Source organism: Oncorhynchus masou, chromosome 27, assembly GCF_036934945.1.
Source record: "Oncorhynchus masou masou isolate Uvic2021 chromosome 27, UVic_Omas_1.1, whole genome shotgun sequence".
NCBI classification, from domain to species: Eukaryota; Metazoa; Chordata; class Actinopteri; order Salmoniformes; family Salmonidae; genus Oncorhynchus; species Oncorhynchus masou.
This window is the reverse complement of record NC_088238.1, coordinates 7,920,348-7,939,272: the sequence shown is the minus strand read 5'-3', so window position 1 is coordinate 7,939,272 and position 18,925 is coordinate 7,920,348. Positions and strand designations below refer to the sequence as shown.

At 47.1% G+C, this 18,925-nt stretch overlaps 1 protein-coding gene across 1 annotated transcript in view; it reads right to left on the bottom strand.

Moving 5' to 3' along the window:
* The window catches only part of LOC135516574 (glutamate receptor-interacting protein 1-like), a 92,221-nt gene continuing 73,296 nt past the window's right edge, over positions 1-18,925 (bottom strand). The window contains exons 9-15 of the mRNA XM_064940924.1: positions 18,903-18,925; positions 12,118-12,156; positions 8,975-9,086; positions 8,524-8,559; positions 2,915-3,148; positions 1,476-1,622; positions 1-334 (exon numbers count right to left, since the gene is read on the bottom strand). The exon at positions 18,903-18,925 is cut by the window's right edge and continues 134 nt beyond it. Of these exons, the coding sequence (XP_064796996.1) occupies positions 17-334; positions 1,476-1,622; positions 2,915-3,148; positions 8,524-8,559; positions 8,975-9,086; positions 12,118-12,156; positions 18,903-18,925 (909 nt within the window). The 3' untranslated portion in view covers positions 1-16. The remainder of the gene's footprint in view (positions 335-1,475; positions 1,623-2,914; positions 3,149-8,523; positions 8,560-8,974; positions 9,087-12,117; positions 12,157-18,902) is intronic.

Below are 18,925 nucleotides of genomic sequence, written 5' to 3'. Positions count from 1 at the left end.
TCAGACCTCCAGTCTGCTATAAGGTCTTAGTGGGGTCTCTCTCATCTAGCCCAGCCCCGGCCAGCGCCGCCCCGATCCCAGTCACCCCGATTCCAGCAGCCATCCTGGACAAGGAATGGTGGTTCTGGTTGGGTGGAGGGCCAGAGAGGCTGTCCCCCGGCTCGGTCCAGTTGATAACGGGCTCCTCGGCGGGTAGCTGGTTCAGTTCTGACTGGGACCCGGTTCTGGAGGAAGCAGGGTTCCTGCTGATCACCAGGTCCAGTTTGTTTCCTGACTCGGCGATCAGAGGGACCACCAGACAGCAGTCGAAGTCTCTGGTCCTCACGTGGTTGATCTGAGAAACGAAAAGACGAGAGAGAGAGAGAGAGAGAGAGAGTTATATAGATTTGGTTTAAAAAGCTTTTGATTGGTCCTTTGAATGAATGTTTCAACTCGGATGTTAAAGAGGCAACAAAAGGAAGTGATTTGAGTTAGGAGTTTCCAGCTAGCAGACTGGAGGTCCGTCGTGGCACATCTCTGTTTGACCATCATCTGGTGAGCAGAGGTTTGCCACAATGCTGGTTTATATCTGGTTTAAAAGCCAAACAAACAAACAAATATGTAATATTTGTATTTCCTGAGACTGAAAGTGTAACTTCAGGCTTTGCCTCTGAGCGGTTTCCTTTCATTTCAGTTAGAAGCCGACAAGATCAATACATCTACTCTGTTTAAACCTTCAGGTGAACCGTTTGTAAAACCCAGTCCTGTTCTTCAAACAGGAAGTCAGAACACTTACGTTCTCTCTCTGCTCCTGTGTTCGGCTGATTTAATATTTGCTGATGTACCCGTCAATTACAACCACAGTAAACATACAAGCTGAATAATGTATCATCTTGGCTATCGGAATAAACTGTAGTTCATTTCCTTGAGCACCTTTGTGTTTGTGCTTTTAAAAACAACATTGTCAGCGACTGGGGAAAAAAATAAAAGTTGAATAACGTCCCGGGTTGAAGTTCACCTGTCAAAAGACTAAATTGTAGTTGAGTTCCTTGTTTGTGCTTTTAAAAAACAACAACAGTGACCTGAGGGAAGCTGATAAGGAAGACAGTCTCTCTCTCTGAGCAGCGAATAATGAGAAAACCTTTCTTTTCATATGTTAATGACACGTTCACTAGATTGACAGCTTCCCTGGAGAGGGATTCATCTCTCCATCAACACGACTCTCTCTGCCAAGTCAGCCTCACTTAGACCAGCAGGAAATTAGGCCAATGTTATGTATCAATTTGGGCCCCCAAAAAATGACAAAAAATCCTTTGACGTTCTATGAACTGTGTAGATCTGCTCTACTTCCTGTCTTTAGCTACATGGAGGAAATAGAAACTTTTGGAAGGGTCAAATGATCTAACTGTTGAAAGTGCTTGTGGGCGACGGAGAGAAGCAAAATGGTGCAGTTTGAGGCCATGTGGCGGAGTGAGTGTGTGTGTGTGTGTGTGTACCTGTAGCAGCCTGTCGTAGGACTTCAGCCCCCCGACCTCTGCAGGTCCACCTGGGCGGATGTTGTTGACATAGACACCTTTCTCCAGGAGGCCATCCGACACACTGAAGCCAAAGTCTTCAAGGTCCGACTCCTTCAACAGACTCACCTGCACAATCAATCAACAATGTCCTCAACCAATCAATCAATAATGTTCTCAACCAATCAATCAATATTGTCCTCAACCAATCAATAATGTCCTCAACCAATCAATCAATAATGTTCTCAACCAATCAATCAATATTGTCCTCAACCAATCAATAATGTCCTCAACCAATCAATCAATAATGTCCTCAACCAATCAATCACTAATGTCCTCAACTATCAATTAATCATTTAACCTGGTGTAAATAATGCAGTTTATTGATAGACTGGATGACAGGCTGTGTCCGCTGACAGTCATAACGTGATTGATAGACTGGATGACAGGCTGTGTCCGCTGACAGTCATAACGTGATTGATAGACTGGATGACAGGCTGTGTCCGCTGACAGTCATAACGTGATTGATAGACTGGATGACTGGCTGTGTGCTGACAGTCATAACGTGATTGATAGACTGGATGACAGGCTGTGTCCGCTGACAGTCTTAACGTGATTGATAGACTGGATGACTGGCTGTGTCCGCTGACAGTCTTAACGTGATTGATAGACTGGATGACAGGCTGTGTCCGCTGACAGTCATAACGTGATTGATAGACTGGATGACAGGCTGTGTCCGCTGACAGTCATAACGTGATTGATAGACTGGATGACAGGCTGTGTCCGCTGACAGTCATAACGTGATTGATAGACTGGATGACAGGCTGTGTCCGCTGACAGTCATAACGTGATTGATAGACTGGATGACAGGCTGTGTCCGCTGACAGTCATAACGTGATTGATAGACTGGATGACAGGCTGTGTCTGCTGACAGTCATAACGTGATTGATAGACTGGATGACAGGCTGTGTCCGCTGACAGTCATAACGTGATTGATAGACTGGATGACAGGCTGTGTCCGCTGACAGTCATAACGTGATTGATAGACTGGATGACAGGCTGTGTCCGCTGACAGTCATAACGTGATTGATAGACTGGATGACTGGCTGTGTCCGCTGACAGTCATAACGTGATTGATAGACTGGATGACAGGCTGTGTCTGCTGACAGTCTTAACATGCCAGTACCAGAGCTTCATCATAACTGAAGTTGTCAAAAAGCTCAAGTTGAAGACACGCAGACACTTAAGATGCGTCAGCACGTTCTTACCTTCACAGGGTTTTTAACCCCTCTGACGTTCCATGAAATGAATTAAACAGTTGTAAAGAAAAGTAGCAGTACTCTGGCCCTGGAGGGCCTTGGTGGGCCCCGGGGGGCTTTGGAGGGCTCCGGAGGGCCTTGGTGGTGGTTTATCATCGTTACCTTGTGCAGCTCCACGGGGGTGGGCGACATGACGTCATTCATCTCCTGCTTCATCTTCCTCATGGCGAAGGCCTTGCGCCCCCCGTCGCTGGGCAGGGTGTTGGAGCGCGAGGACTGGTTGCACTGCGGCCGGGCTGCGCTGCGCTCCTGGAAGCTGGCCTGCCGACCCAGGTGGCTCCTCAGAGGAGCAGGGTCATGGTTCAGACTCAGACTACTGCCTGACATAATGGTGGCCTGGAGGGGGGGGGACACCGGGGGAGGAGATGAGGGAGGGAACCCAGAGAAAAAGAGAGGGGGGAGGGAGAGAGGAAGGGGAGATGGGGAGGGAGAGAGGAAGGGGAGAGGGGGAGGGAGAGAGGAAGGGGAGAGGGGGGAGAAGAGAGGGGGGAGATGGAGAGGAGGGAGGGAGGGAGAAGAGAGACGGAGGAGATGAAGGAGGGGGAGGAGAGGGGAAATGAGAGGATAGAGGAGGGGGAGAGGCCAGAGAGGGAGAAAAGGGGGTTATGGTGATGAACTTCCAAAGTGAGATATGAAGTACAAGGTACGCTCGTGGACATGAGAATTGCTCCAGGTGTAGAATGTGTTCAAGCAGTATGTCAAAGAGAAATGGTTTGATTGTAGAATAATAACATAGACAGTTCCTGTCAGAGGAGATGGTTGGATCATCATCATTATGACCCAATAAACAAACAAACAAAGACAGAAAAACTTCAAAACCCAAGACGCCTTGCGGCAACCGTCCCATCATGCTTTGCTCACACCGCCATGCCCATTGCCACATCATCATCACTCTTCCCACTGATTGGACAGGAATGAGTGATGTCACTCCAACCACCAGACGTGGAAGTCTCATGTTTGTGACAAACAAGTGAAACTGAACACTGTTTCACCCAAGCTGAAGCATAGAGGTGCTGCAGAAACCCAACCAGTTTGGCCAACAACACACTGTCACAGTCTCCATGCACCAAGACACAAGGTACAGCGCTTTGACTCGAAATGGAAGATGTGTGATTCATTCCAACATACAATTTGCCAGTTTTCATGTTGACAAATGCAACATGCTCTTCAATACTGACATTAATTAACAGACATGTTCATTTAAAGCCAATGAGGAGCCGCAGGGTATGTTCAATCCAAGTTGAGGTGGCATTTAATTCAGTCAAGCCTCCTTGATTTAATGTCTCCGAACCCGAAAGGATAATTATTTCTCTTCATTCCAAACTAACCTCTGTGATTCACACGGTGTCACTTACTTCCTGCATTGGCACTTAATTTCAGGGTTCATTTACAATGTATTGCTGAGCGTCAACACACCTCCAGGCAGCACTACGGATGCATCCCAAATGGCCCACTATTCCCTTCATAGTACAGGGCCCATGTAGTGTATAATATAGGGAATAGGGCCCAATGTAGTGTATAATATAGGGAATAGGGCCCATGTAGTGTATAATATAGGGAATAGGGCCCATGTAGTGTATAATATAGGGATTAGGGCCCATGTAGTGTATAATATAGGGAATAGGGCCCATGTAGTGTATAATATAGGGAATAGGGCCCATGTAGTGTATAATATAGGGAATAGGGCCCATGTAGTGTATAATATAGGGAATAGGGCCCATGTAGTGTATACTATAGGGAATAGGGCCCATGTAGTGTATAATATAGGGAATAGGGCCCATGTAGTGTATACTATAGGGAATAGGGCCCATGTAGTGTATAATATAAGGAATAGGGTGCTATATAGTGTATAATATAGGGAATAGGGCCCATGTAGTGTATAATATAGGGAATAGGGCCCATGTAGTGTATACTATAGGGAATAGGGCCCATGTAGTGTATAATATAGGGAATAGGGCCCATGTAGTGTATAATATAGGGACTAGGGCCCATGTAGTGTATAATATAGGGAATAGGGTCCATGTAGTGTATAATATAGGGAATAGGGTGCTATGTAGTGTATAATATAGGGAATAGGGCCCATGTAGTGTATAATATAGGGAATAGGGTCCATGTAGTGTATAATATAGGGAATAGGGTGCTATGTGAGAGTCCTGTGTGGCTCAGTCGGTAGAGCATGGCGCTTGCAACGCCAAGCGTCGTGGGTTCGATTCCCACTGGGGCCACCCATATGTAAAAGTAGTGGCCCCAGCCGACTTGTAAGTCGCTTTGGACAAAAGCGTCTGCTAAATGGGATATATTATTAAATGGGATATATTATGTAGTGTATAATATAGGGAATAGGGTGCTATGTAGTGTATACTATAGGGAATAGGGCCCATGTAGTGTATAATATAGGGAATAGGGTCCATGTAGTGTATAATATAGGGAATAGGGTGCTATGTAGTGTATAATATAGGGAATAGGGCCCATGTAGTGTATAATATAGGGAATAGGCTGCTATGTAGTGTATAATATAGGGACTAGGGCCCATGTAGTGTATAATATAGGGAATAGGGTGCTATGATGTAGTGTATAATATAGGGAAAAGGGTGCTATGTAGTGTATAATATAGGGATTAGGGTGCTATGTAGTGTATAATATAGGGATTAGGCTGCTATGTAGTGTATAATATAGGGAATAGGCTGCTATGTAGTGTATAATATAGGGAATAGGGTGCTATGTAGTGTATAATATAGGGAATAGGCTGCTATGTAGTGTATAATATAGGGAATAGGGTGCTATGTAGTGTATAATATAGGGAATAGGGTGCTATGTAGTGTATAATATAGGGAATAGGGTGCTATGTAGTGTATAATATAGGGAATAGGGTGCTATGTAGTGTATAATATAGGGATTAGGGTGCTATGTAGTGTATAATATAGGGAATAGGGCCCATGTAGTGTATAATATAGGGAATAGGGCCCAATGTAGTGTATAATATAGGGAATAGGCTGCCATGTAGTGTATAATATAGGGAATAGGGTGCTATGTAGTGTATAATATAGGAAATAGGGTGCTATGTAGTGTATAATATAGGGAATAGGACCCATGTAGTGTATAATATAGGGAATAGGGCCCATGTAGTGTATAATATAGGGAATAGGGCCCATGTAGTGTATAATATAGGGAATAGGGCCCATTTAGTGTATAATAGGGAATAGGGCCCAATGTAGTGTATAATATAGGGAATAGGCTGCTATGTAGTGTATAATATAGGGAATAGGGTGCTATATAGTGTATAATATAGGGAATAGGGTGCTATGTAGTGTATAATATAGGGAATAGGGTGCTATGTAGTGTATAATATAGGGATTAGGGCCCATGTAGTGTATAATATAGGGAATAGGGCCCATGTAGTGTATAATATAGGGATTAGGGCCCATGTAGTGTATAATATAGGGAATAGGGTGCTATGTAGTGTATAATATAGGGACTAGGGCCCATGTAGTGTATAATATAGGGAATAGGGCCCATGTAGTGTATAATATAGGGATTAGGGTGCCATTAGGGACATATCCAATGAGTTTAAATATGCCAAACAACGTCTAAATGAGTAATGACCTCACCTTCGTCAATGACAACATATGGTGCCGTATTGAGGTTTCGCTGGCTCGTCTGACTCACAATCAACGATGCAATATTTCAACCTTGATAAATTTGTTTTACAAAGGAAAAAAATGCGTACGATTGCCTCTACGTAAAAATTAACAATGTTTCCTAGTTTCGTGCCTTAAATACACAGGGATATATTTGTAGTTAGATTGCCCTTCGTGTCTAGGCTTGACTTGAGGACAGAACAGGGAGTGTTCAGCCTGTGGTTGGCCGTGGTTCTATAGCCAGGGTAGATGGGTTTAAATCTATAACCAGGATAGATGGGTTTAAATCTATAACCAGGGTAGATGGGTTTAAATCTATAACCAGGGTAGATGGGTTTAAATCTATAGCCAGGGTAGATGGGTTTGAATGTATAGCCAGGGTAGATGGGTTTAAATCTATAACCAGGATAGATGGGTTTAAATCTATAACCAGGGTAGATGGGTTTAAATCTATAACCAGGGTAGATGGGTTTAAATCTATAACCAGGGTAGATGGGTTTAAATCTATAACCAGGGTAGATGGGTTTAAATCTATAACCAGGGTAGATGGGTTTAAATCTATAGCCAGGGTAGATGGGTTTGAATGTATAGCCAGGGTAGATGGGTTTAAATCTATAACCAGGGTAGATCGGTTTAAATCTATAACCAGGGTAGATGGGTTTAAATCTATAACCAGGGTAGATGGGTTTAAATCTATAACCAGGGTAGATCGGTTTAAATCTATAACCAGGGTAGATGGGTTTAAATCTATAACCAGGGTAGATTGGTTTAAATCTATAACCAGGGTAGATGGGTTTAAATCTATAACCAGGGTAGATGGGTTTAAATCTATAACCAGGGTAGATGGACCTCTATGGATGTCCGACCATAGAGTTAGGGTTTAAATCTATAACCAGGGTAGATGGTTTTGAATCTATAGCCAGGGTAGATGGGTTTTTATCTATAACCAGGGTAGATGGGTTTTTATCTATAACCAGGGTAGATGGGTTTGAATCTATAGCCAGGGTAGATGGGTTTTTATCTATAACCAGGGTAGATGGACCTCTATGGATGTCCGACCATAGAGTTAGGGTTTAAATCTATAACCAGGGTAGATGGTTTTGAATCTATAACCAGGGTAGTTGGTCCTCTATGGATGTCTGACCATAGAGGTAGGGTTTAAATCTATAACCAGGATAGATGGGTTTGAATCTATAGCCAGGGTAGATGGGTTTGAATCTATAGCCAGGGTAGATGGGTTTGAATCTATAGCCAGGGTAGATGGGTTTGAATCTGTAGCCAGGGTAGATGGGTTTGAATCTATAACCAGGATAGATGGGTTTGAATCTATAGCCAGGGTAGATGGGTTTGAATCTATAGCCAGGGTAGATGGATTTGAATCTATAACCAGGGAAGATGGGTTTGAATCTATAGCCAGGGTAGATGGGTTTGAATCTATAACCAGGATAGATGGGTTTGAATCTATAGCCAGGGTAGATGGGTTTGAATCTATAGCCAGGGTAGATGGGTTTGAATCTATAGCCAGGATAGATGGGTTTGAATCTATAACCAGGATAGATGGGTTTGAATTTATAGCCAGGGTAGATGGGTTTGAATCTATAGCCAGGGTAGATGGGTTTGAATCTGTAGCCAGGGTAGATGGGTTTGAATCTATAGCCAGGGTAGATGGGTTTGAATCTATAACCAGGGAAGATGGGTTTGAATCTATAACCAGGGTAGATGGTCCTCTATGGATGTCCGACCATAGAGTTAGGGTTTGAATGGACCCCCAGGATCTGAGACAAGCTGCACTGGTGATCATCAGAGGCTACAGAGCACCCCCCGCAGCCCACTAGCATGAGAGTAGGAGAGAGAGAGAGAGAACGAGAGTGATAGTGTGTGTGTGAGAGAGAGAGAGAAAGAGAGAGAGACAGAGAGAGAGAGACAGAGAGAGAGACAGAGAGTGTGAGAGAGAGAGAGAGAGAGAGAGAGAGAGAGAGAGAGAGAGAGAGAGAGAGAGGTCAGCAGTACAGGGACAGCACCAGAGTGTCAGCTACAAGCAGAGAGGAAGCCCCAAAAAGGAAAAGGGTGTACCAAGTTTCTCTTATTCAGAAGCCTGTCTGGCTCGTCCTGGAAAGAGAAGGAGCGGTTACACACATCCACAGGAAGTGACATCATGCGATTGAAAAAAAACAACAACTCCAAAACAGGAAGTGGAAGGGATGGGGACAGAAGAGGTGAAAGGTGAGAGTTGAGAGCTTTTCTTCACTAATATGTTACTGCATAAGTAAAGCCACTGGTCTAGAAGATACGTAGGTTTGTCAGCGTTGTGTTTGTATTGTACTGTGATGAATGAAACTGTTCATGACCTCAGACATTTTAAATCTACTGTGATGAATGAAACTGTGGATGCCAGACTGGCAGCAGGTCTCCCGATCTTCCAGGGCCTGAGACCAGAAGTTTACTTCCTGGTCCGGCTCGGTTAGTATTGCACTGTGATGAATGAAACTGTACATGTATTCGGCCATTTTGGCTCCTTGTTTACCTCCAGTTCCCTCAGGATGCCAGACTGGCCACAGGTCTCCAGATCTTCCAGGGCCTGAGACCAGAAGTTCTCTTCCTGGTCCGGCTCGGTCCCGTCATGACCCACAGTGAACCTAGAGGGGGGAGAGGTCAGAGGTTAATACCCCCAGTCAGCCAATCAGTGAACAGTCAGGGCAGGCGACCACACTGATGAGGGCTGGTGACCACAACGTGTGGGAAGGGTGTCAATGGGCTGTGCAGGCAGAGAGAGTGGAACAGTAAGTAGGTAGCTAGGCAGGTAGGATAGGGAAGTAGGTAGGATAGGGAAGTAGGTAATATGGGGAAGTAGGTAGGTTAGGATTGGGAAGTAGGTGGGTAGGTAGGAAGGATAGGGAAGTAGGTAGGTAGGATAGGGAAGTAGGTAGGTAGGATAGGGAAGTAGGTAGGATAGGGAAGTAGGTAGGTGGGATAGGGCAGTAGGTAGGTGGGATACGGAAGTAGGTAGGTAGGTAGGCAGGTGGGTAGGTAGGTAGGAAGGATAGGGAAGAAGGTAGAATAGGATTGGGAAGTAGGTAGGTGGGATAGGGAAGTAGGTAGGTAGGATAGGGAAGTAGGTAGGTGGGATAGGGAAGTAGGTAGGTGGGATAGGGAAGTAGGTAGGTAGGTAGGCAGGTGGGTAGGTAGGAAGGATAGGGAAGAAGGTAGGATAGGATAGGGAAGTAGGTAGGTAGGATAGGGAAGTAGGTGGGATAGGGAAGTAGGTAGGTAGGTAGGCAGGTGGGTAGGTAGGAAGGATAGGGAAGAAGGTAGGATAGGATAGGGAAGTAGGTAGGTAGGATAGGGAAGTAGGTGGGATAGGGAAGTAGGTAGGTAGGTAGGCAGGTGGGTAGGTAGGAAGGATAGGGAAGAAGGTAGGATAGGATAGGGAAGTAGGTAGGTAGGATAGGGAAGTAGGTAGGTGGGATAGGGAAGTAGGTAGGTAGGTAGGTGGGTAGGTAGGAAGGATAGGGAAGTAGGTAGGATAAGATTGGGAAGTAGGTAGGTGGGATAGGGAAGTAGGTAGGTGGGACAGGGAAGTAGGTAGGTAGGTAGGTAAGAAGGATAGGGAAGTAGGTAGGTGGGTGGGTAGGTAGGTAGGTAGGTAGGTAGGTAGGTAGGTAGGTAGGAAGGAAGGATAGGGAAGTAGGTAGGATAGGATCGGGAAGTAGGTAGGATAGGATCGGGAAGTAGGTAGGTGGGATCGGGAAGTAGGTAGGTAGGATAGGTAGGTAGGTAGGTAGGTGGTAGGTAGGTAGGTAGGTAGGTAGGTAGCTAGCTAGGTAGGTAGGTAGCTAGGTAAGGAGCTAGGTAGGTAGGTAATTATGTAGGTAAGTAGCTAGGTAGGTAGGTAATTAGGTAGGTAGGTAAGTAGCTAGGTAGGTAGGTAGGTAGGTAAGTAGGTAGGTAGGTAGGTAAGTAGCTAGGTAGGTAGGTTGGTAGGTAGGTAGGTTGGTAGGTAGGTAGGTAGGTAGGTAGGAGAGGGCTGAGATATAGACACCGCCCAGACAGATGGATGTGGACACAAGGAGATGGATGTGGACACAAGGAGGTGGATGTGGACACAAGGAGGTGGATGTGGACACAAGGAGATGGATGTGGACACAAGGAGATGGATGTGGACACAAGGAGATGGATGTGGACACAGGGAGGTGGATGTGGACACAGGGAGGTGGATGTGGACACAGGGAGGTGGATGTGGACACAGGGAGATGGATGTGGACACAGGGAGATGGATGTGGACACAGGGAGATGGATGTGGACACAAGGAGATGGATGTGGACACAAGGAGATGGATGTGGACACAGGGAGATGGATGTGGACACAAGGAGATGGATGTGGACACAGGGAGATGGATGTGGACACAAGGAGGTGGATGTTGACACAAGGAGATGGATGTGGACACAGGGAGATGGATGTGGACACAAGGAGATGGATGTGGACACAGGGAGATGGATGTGGACACAAGGAGGTGGATGTGGACACAAGGAGATGGATGTGGACACAAGGAGATGGATGTGGACACAGGGAGGTGGATGTGGACACAGGGAGGTGGATGTGGACACAGGGAGATGGATGTGGACACAGGGAGATGGATGTGGACACGGAGATGGATGTGGACACAAGGAGATGGATGTGGACACAGGGAGATGGATGTGGACACAAGGAGATGGATGTGGACACAAGGAGGTGGATGTGGACACAAGGAGGTGGATGTGGACACAAGGAGGTGGATGTGGACACAAGGAGGTGGATGTGGACACAAGGAGATGGATGTGGACACAAGGAGGTGGATGTGGACACAAGGAGATGGATGTGGACACAGGGAGATGGATGTGGACACAAGGAGGTGGATGTGGACACAAGGAGATGGATGTGGACACAGGGAGATGGATGTGGACACAGGGAGATGGATGTGGACACAGGGAGGTGGATGTGGACACAAGGAGATGGATGTGGACACAAGGAGATGGATGTGCCATGCTGGATCGAGGGAGATCCAGCTGAGAGGTGTGTTTCCGAGACAGTTTGTTGAGGCTAAGTGGAGCGACCAGAAGGGGGTTAGGGTTGGTTTGGGTTGAGAACGTTAGTGTTGTGAGGGAACAGCCATGCCTTGTGCCATTCAAGTGAAGGTGGGGTCAGGTGTTGGGGTACAGGTGAGTGTGTGTAGTGTTGAGGTTAGGAGAGAGACATGGTGGCTTGCCTGGTTTAAGTGGGAGACTGGGAGGTCTCAGTGAGAGGATTGGGTTTGGGTTGGGAACAGTAGCGGTGCGAGGATACATCCTTGCCCTGTGCCACCCAGATTAGGGTTAGGTGGGGTTAGGGTTGGGTTGGTTTGAGAACTAAAGGGGTATAAGGAGGCAGCCCTGCCCTGTGCCACCCAGGTTAGGGTTTGGTGGGGTTAGGGTTGGGTTGGTTTGAGAACTAAAGGGGTATAAGGAGGCAGCCCTGCCCTGTGCCACCCAGGTTAGGGTTTGGTGGGGTTAGGGTTGGGTTGGTTTGAGAACTAAAGGGGTATAAGGAGGCAGCCCTGCCCTGTGCCACCCAGGTTAGGGTTTGGTGGGGTTAGGGTTGGGTTGGTTTGAGAACTAAAGGGGTATAAGGAGGCAGCCCTGCCCTGTGCCTCACCTGCTGTCAGTGATTAGACCAGTGGGCAGTGTAGAAGCTCTGTCGAACGTCAAGGAAGAGAGGTACTTCAACAATATATCAAGAACACCAAGACACCAATTTGGTTCCCTTTGACACCCTTTTCTGATGACGGTTAACCGATGAGCAATTCTGGTGAATCTTTGTACCTCGTTGATGATCATCAAATCAAATCAAATTTTATTTGTCACATACACATGGTTAGCAGATGTTAATGCGAGTGGAGCGAAATGCTTGTGCTTCCAGTTCATCTTTGAGAAATAGAGGAGAACCCCCCCATGTATCTATTAACACACTAGTTATGAACCAGGAACACGTATCTATTAACACACTAGTTATGAACCAGGAACACGTATCTATTAACACACTAGTTATGAACCAGGAACACGTATCTATTAACACACTAGTTATGAACCAGGAACACGTATCTATTAACACACTAGTTATGAACCAGGAACACGTATCTATTAACACACTAGTTATGAACCAGGAACACGTATCTATTAGCACACTAGTTATGAACCAGGAACACGTATCTATTAACACACTAGTTATGAACCAGGAACACGTATCTATTAACACACTAGTTATGAACCAGGAACACGTATCTATTAACACACTAGTTATGAACCAGGAACACGTATCTATTAGCACACTAGTTATGAACCAGGAACACGTATCTATTAACACACTAGTTATGAACCAGGAACACGTATCTATTAACACACTAGTTATGAACCAGGAACACGTATCTATTAGCACACTAGTTATGAACCAGGAACACGTATCTATTAACACACTAGTTATGAACCAGGAACACGTATCTATTAACACACTAGTTATGAACCAGGAACACGTATCTATTAGCACACTAGTTATGAACCAGGAACAGGTATCTATTAGCACACTAGTTATGAACCAGGAACACGTATCTATTAACACACTAGTTATGAACCAGGAACACGTATCTATTAACACACTAGTTATGAACCAGGAACACGCATCTATTAACACACTAGTTATGAACCAGGAACACGTATCTATTAGCACACTAGTTATGAACCAGGAACACGTATCTATTAGCACACTAGTTATGAACCAGGAACACGCATCTATTAACACACTAGTTATGAACCAGGAACACGTATCTATTAACACACTAGTTATGAACCAGGAACATGCATCCTTTAGGTCATGTGAGGAGTTTTTCTGTTCCACTCCTTGCGGAATATGTTTTTTTGTGTAAATGTGATTCTTCAAGAAAAACCAATACCCCCCCCCCCCCCCCGGGGATCAATACACTATTCTACCACTGGACCTATTTGACCAGAGCTCAAAGGGAATTCTGTAAGGACGCCTTGCTTACATTTACACTTGAATCTTTTTCAAGATTTCAATACTGCCTAAAGTGATCATTTCCCCCCCCACTCTGCTAAGCCACATCCTCAGCTGTGGTTATTCTAAAGTGATGGTTCCCCCCACTCTGCTAAGCCACATCCTCAGCTGTGGTTATTCTAAAGTGATGGTTCCCCCCACTCTGCTAAGCCACATCCTCAGCTGTGGTTATTCTAAAGTGATGTTCCCCCCCCCCCCCCCCCCACTCTGCTAAGCCACATCCTCAGCTGTGATTATTCTAAAGTGATGGTTCCCCCCCCACTCTGCTAAGCCACATCCTCAGCTGTAATTATTCTAAAGTGATGGTTCCCCCCACTCTGCCAAGCCACATCCTCAGCTGTGGTTATTCTAAAGTGATGGTTCCCCCCCCCCCCCCCCCCACTCTGCTAAGCCACATCCTCAGCTGTGATTATTCTAAAGTGAACCCCCCCCACTCTGCTAAGCCACATCCTCAGCTGTGATTATTCTAAAGTGATGGTTCCCCCCCACTCTGCCAAGCCACATCCTCAGCTGTGGTTATTCTAAAGTGATGGTTCCCCCCCCACTCTGCTAAGCCACATCCTCAGCTGTGGTTATTCTAAAGTGATGGTTCCCCCCCCACTCTGCCAAGCCACATCCTCAGCTGTGATTATTCTAAAGTGATCATTCCCCCCCCCCACTCTGCTAAGCCACATCCTCAGCTGTGATTATTCTAAAGTGATGGTTCCCCCCACTCTGCTAAGCCACATCCTCAGCTGTGGTTATTCTAAAGTGATGGTTCCCCCACTCTGCTAAGCCACATCCTCAGCTGTGATTATTCTAAAGTGATGGTTCCCCCCACTCTGCTAAGCCACATCCTCAGCTGTGATTATTCTAAAGTGATGGTTCCCCCCACTCTGCTAAGCCACATCCTCAGCTGTGATTATTCTTCATTGGACACGGAGGGATCATGTTAGCCCTGATATGTTCCATGTAGAACTAGATGAACTGAGGGTACGTCTGAGGTCAGAGGGGAAACCAGAAACAGAGAACAGCTTTGATATCGGTCCACAGGAACAAGAACAAATCTGTGTTCTGTACTTCCTGTCCCAAATCTGTGTTCTGTCCTTCCTGTCCCAAATCTGTGTTCTGTACTTCCTGTCCCAAATCTGTGTTCTGTACTTCCTGTCCCAAATCTGTGTTCTATACTTCCTGTCCCAAATCTGTGTTCTGTCCCTTTTGTACTTCATTCAAAAGCTTAAAAGGGATTTATGATAGAAGATATGCTAATGAATTAATTTATAAAGAGCTTCTTTATCAAACACAAACAGCCGTTAGCCAAAAGTCAAGTTCAAATATCAGCTCTATGTGTGTGATCCAGCTCTACCTGTGGAAACATCTACGATTTATGCTAGAGCTGCGTCCACATGGGAGCCAATAAGGGAGCCACACACACACACACACACACACACACACACACACACACTGGGGCAGCAACACCTCTAGACCTGCCAATGCCACAAACAGCCGTTAGCCAAGGTCAAGTTCAAATAGCAGCTCTATGTGTGTGATCCAGCTCTACCTGTGGCTCTCTATCATCAGGAGCATGTACAGCAATATTTCACTAATAAAACTTTAAAGTTGTAGTGTTTCTGGGCTGTCGTTGTATACGGCGTGGGTGTTGTAGTGTTTCTGGGCTGTCGTTGTATACGGCGTGGGTGTTGTAGTGTTTCTGGGCTGTCGTTGTATACGGTGTGGGTGTAGTAGTGTTTCTGGGCTGTCGTTGTACACGGTGTGGGTGTTGTAGTGTTTCTGGGCTGTCGTTGTATACGGTGTGGGTGTTGTAGTGTTTCTGGGCTGTCGTTGTATACGGTGTGGGTGTTGTGGTGTTTCTGGGCTGTCGTTGTCACGGTGTGGGTGTTGTAGTGTTTCTGGGCTGTCGTTGTATACGGTGTGGGTGTTGTAGTGTTTCTGGGCTGTCGTTGTATACGGTGTGGGTGTTGTAGTGTTTCTGGGCTGTCGTTGTATACGGTGTGGGTGTTGTAGTGTTTCTGGGCTGTCGTTGTATACGGTGTGGGTGTTGTAGTGTTTCTGGGCTGTCGTTGTATACGGTGTGGGTGTTGTGGTGTTTCTGGGCTGTCGTTGTCTACGGTGTGGGTGTTGTAGTGTTTCTGGGCTGTCGTTGTACACGGTGTGGGTGTTGTAGTGTTTCTGGGCTGTCGTTGTATACGGTGTGGGTGTTGTAGTGTTTCTGGGCTGTCGTTGTACACGGTGTGGGTGTTGTAGTGTTTCTGGGCTGTCGTTGTATACGGTGTGGGTGTTGTGGTGTTTCTGGGCTGTCGTTGTATACGGTGTGGGTGTTGTGGTGTTTCTGGGCTGTCGTTGTATACGGTGTGGGTGTGGGTGTGTTTCTGGGCTGTCGTTGTATACGGTGTGGGTGTTGTAGTGTTTCTGGGCTGTCGTTGTACAGGGTGTGGGTGTGTTTCTGGGCTGTCGTTGTGTACGGTGTGGGTGTTGTAGTGTTTCTGGGCTGTCGTTGTACACGGTGTGGGTGTTGTAGTGTTTCTGGGCTGTCGTTGTGTACGGTGTGGGTGTTGTAGTGTTTCTGGGCTGTCGTTGTATACGGTGTGGGTGTTGTGGTGTTTCTGGGCTGTCGTTGTCTACGGTGTGGGTGTTGTAGTGTTTCTGGGCTGTCGTTGTCTACGGTGTGGGTGTTGTAGTGTTTCTGGGCTGTCGTTGTGTACGGTGTGGGTGTTGTAGTGTTTCTGGGCTGTTGTTGTATACGGTGTGGGTGTTGTAGTGTTTCTGGGCTGTCGTTGTGTACGGTGTGGGTGTTGTAGTGTTTCTGGGCTGTCGTTGTATACGGCGTGGGTGTTGTAGTGTTTCTGGGCTGTCGTTGTATACGGCGTGGGTGTTGTAGTGTTTCTGGGCTGTCGTTGTATACGGTGTGGGTGTAGTAGTGTTTCTGGGCTGTCGTTGTACACGGTGTGGGTGTTGTAGTGTTTCTGGGCTGTCGTTGTATACGGTGTGGGTGTTGTAGTGTTTCTGGGCTGTCGTTGTATACGGTGTGGGTGTTGTGGTGTTTCTGGGCTGTCGTTGTCTACGGTGTGGGTGTTGTAGTGTTTCTGGGCTGTCGTTGTATACGGTGTGGGTGTTGTAGTGTTTCTGGGCTGTCGTTGTATACGGTGTGGGTGTTGTAGTGTTTCTGGGCTGTCGTTGTATACGGTGTGGGTGTTGTAGTGTTTCTGGGCTGTCGTTGTATACGGTGTGGGTGTTGTAGTGTTTCTGGGCTGTCGTTGTATACGGTGTGGGTGTTGTGGTGTTTCTGGGCTGTCGTTGTCTACGGTGTGGGTGTTGTAGTGTTTCTGGGCTGTCGTTGTACACGGTGTGGGTGTTGTAGTGTTTCTGGGCTGTCGTTGTATACGGTGTGGGTGTTGTAGTGTTTCTGGGCTGTCGTTGTATATGGTGTGGGTGTTGTGGTGTTTCTGGGCTGTCGTTGTATACGGTGTGGGTGTTGTAGTGTTTCTGGGCTGTCGTTGTATACGGTGTGGGTGTTGTGGTGTTTCTGGGCTGTCGTTGTATACGGTGTGGGTGTTGTGGTGTTTCTGGGCTGTCGTTGTATACGGTGTGGGTGTTGTGGTGTTTCTGGGCTGTCGTTGTATACGGTGTGGGTGTGTGTGTGTTTAGGGAATGCAGAACGATCACTAAAACAATCACTGAGCTGTTTGACAGTTAGTTGCAAGATTTTATTTTTCCTTTATTTAACTGGGCAAGTGAGTGAAGAACAAATTCTTATTTTCAATGACGGCCTGGGAACAGTGGGTTAACTGCCTGTTCAGGGGAACAGTGGGTTAACTGCCTGTTCAGGGGAACAGTGGGTTAACTGCCTGTTCAGGGGAACAGTGGGTTAACTGCCTGTTCAGGGGAACAGTGGGTTAACTGCCTGTTCAGGGGCAGAACGACAGATTTGTACCTTGTCAGCTCAGGGATTTGATCCTGCAACCTTTGGGTTACTAGTCCAACACCTGTCTCTAACCACTAGGCAACCTGTCTCTAACCACTAGGCAACCTGCCTCTAACCACTAGGCTACCTGCCTCTAACCACTAGGCTACCTGCCTCTAACCACTAGGCTACCTGCCTCTAACCACTAGGCTACCTGCCTCTAACCACTAGGCTACCTGCCTCTAACCACTATGCTACCTGCCTCTAAGCACTAGGCTACCTGCCTCTAACCACTAGGCTACCCTGCCTTTAACCACTAGGCTAACTGCCTCTAACCACTAGGCTACCTGTCTCTAACCACTAGGCAACCTGCCTCTAACCACTATGCTACCTGCCTCTAAGCACTAGGCTACCTGCCTCTAACCACTAGGCTACCTGCCTCTAACCACTAGGCTACCTGCCTCTAACCACTAGGCTATGCTGCCTTTAACCACTAGGCTACCTGCCTCTAACCACTAGGCTACCTGCCTCTAACCACTAGGCTACCTGCCTCTAACCACTAGGCTCCCTACCTTTAACCACTAGGCTACTTGCCTCTAACCACTAGGCTACCTGCCTCTAACCACTAGGCTCCCTGCCTTTAACCACTAGGCTACCTGCGCTAGGCTACCTGCCTCTAACCACTAGGCTACCTGCCTCTAACCACTAGGCTACCTGCCTCTAACCACTAGGCTCCCTGCCTCTAACCACTAGGCTCCCTGCCTCTAACCACTAGGCTCCCTGCCTATAACCACTAGGCTCCCTGCCTCTAACCACTAGGCTCCCTGCCTCTAACCACTAGGCTCCCTGCCTCTAACCACTAGGCTACCTGCCTCTAACCACTAGGCTCCCTGCCTATAACCACTAGGCTCCCTGCCTCTAACCACTAGGCTCCCTGCCTCTAACCACTAGGCTCCCTGCCTCTAACCACTAGGCTCCCTGCCTCTAACCACTAGGCTACCCTGCCTTTAACCACTAGGCTCCCTGCCTCTAACCACTAGGCTACCTGCCTCTAACCACTAGGCTCCCTGCCTCTAACCACTAGGCTACCCTGCCTTTAACCACTAGGCTCCCTGCCTCTAACCACTAGGCTCCCTGCCTCTAACCACTAGGCTACCCTGCCTTTAACCACTAGGCTCCCTGCCTATAACCACTAGGCTACCTGCCTCTAACCACTAGGCTCCCTGCCTCTAACCACTAGGCTCCCTGCCTCTAACCACTAGGCTACCTGCCTCTAACCACTAGGCTACCTGCCTCTAACCACTAGGCTCCCTGCCTCTAACCACTAGGCTCCCTGCCTCTAACCACTAGGCTCCCTGCCTCTAACCACTAGGCTCCCTGCCTCCCCAGACAAAGGGCCAGAGGTAGTGTCGCTGAGAGGTCAAAGGTTAGCGGTTCAGGGAGTTAATGGTGAGTACAGGGCTGTACGTACCCTCCGGTGGTGGGTGTGTCCCA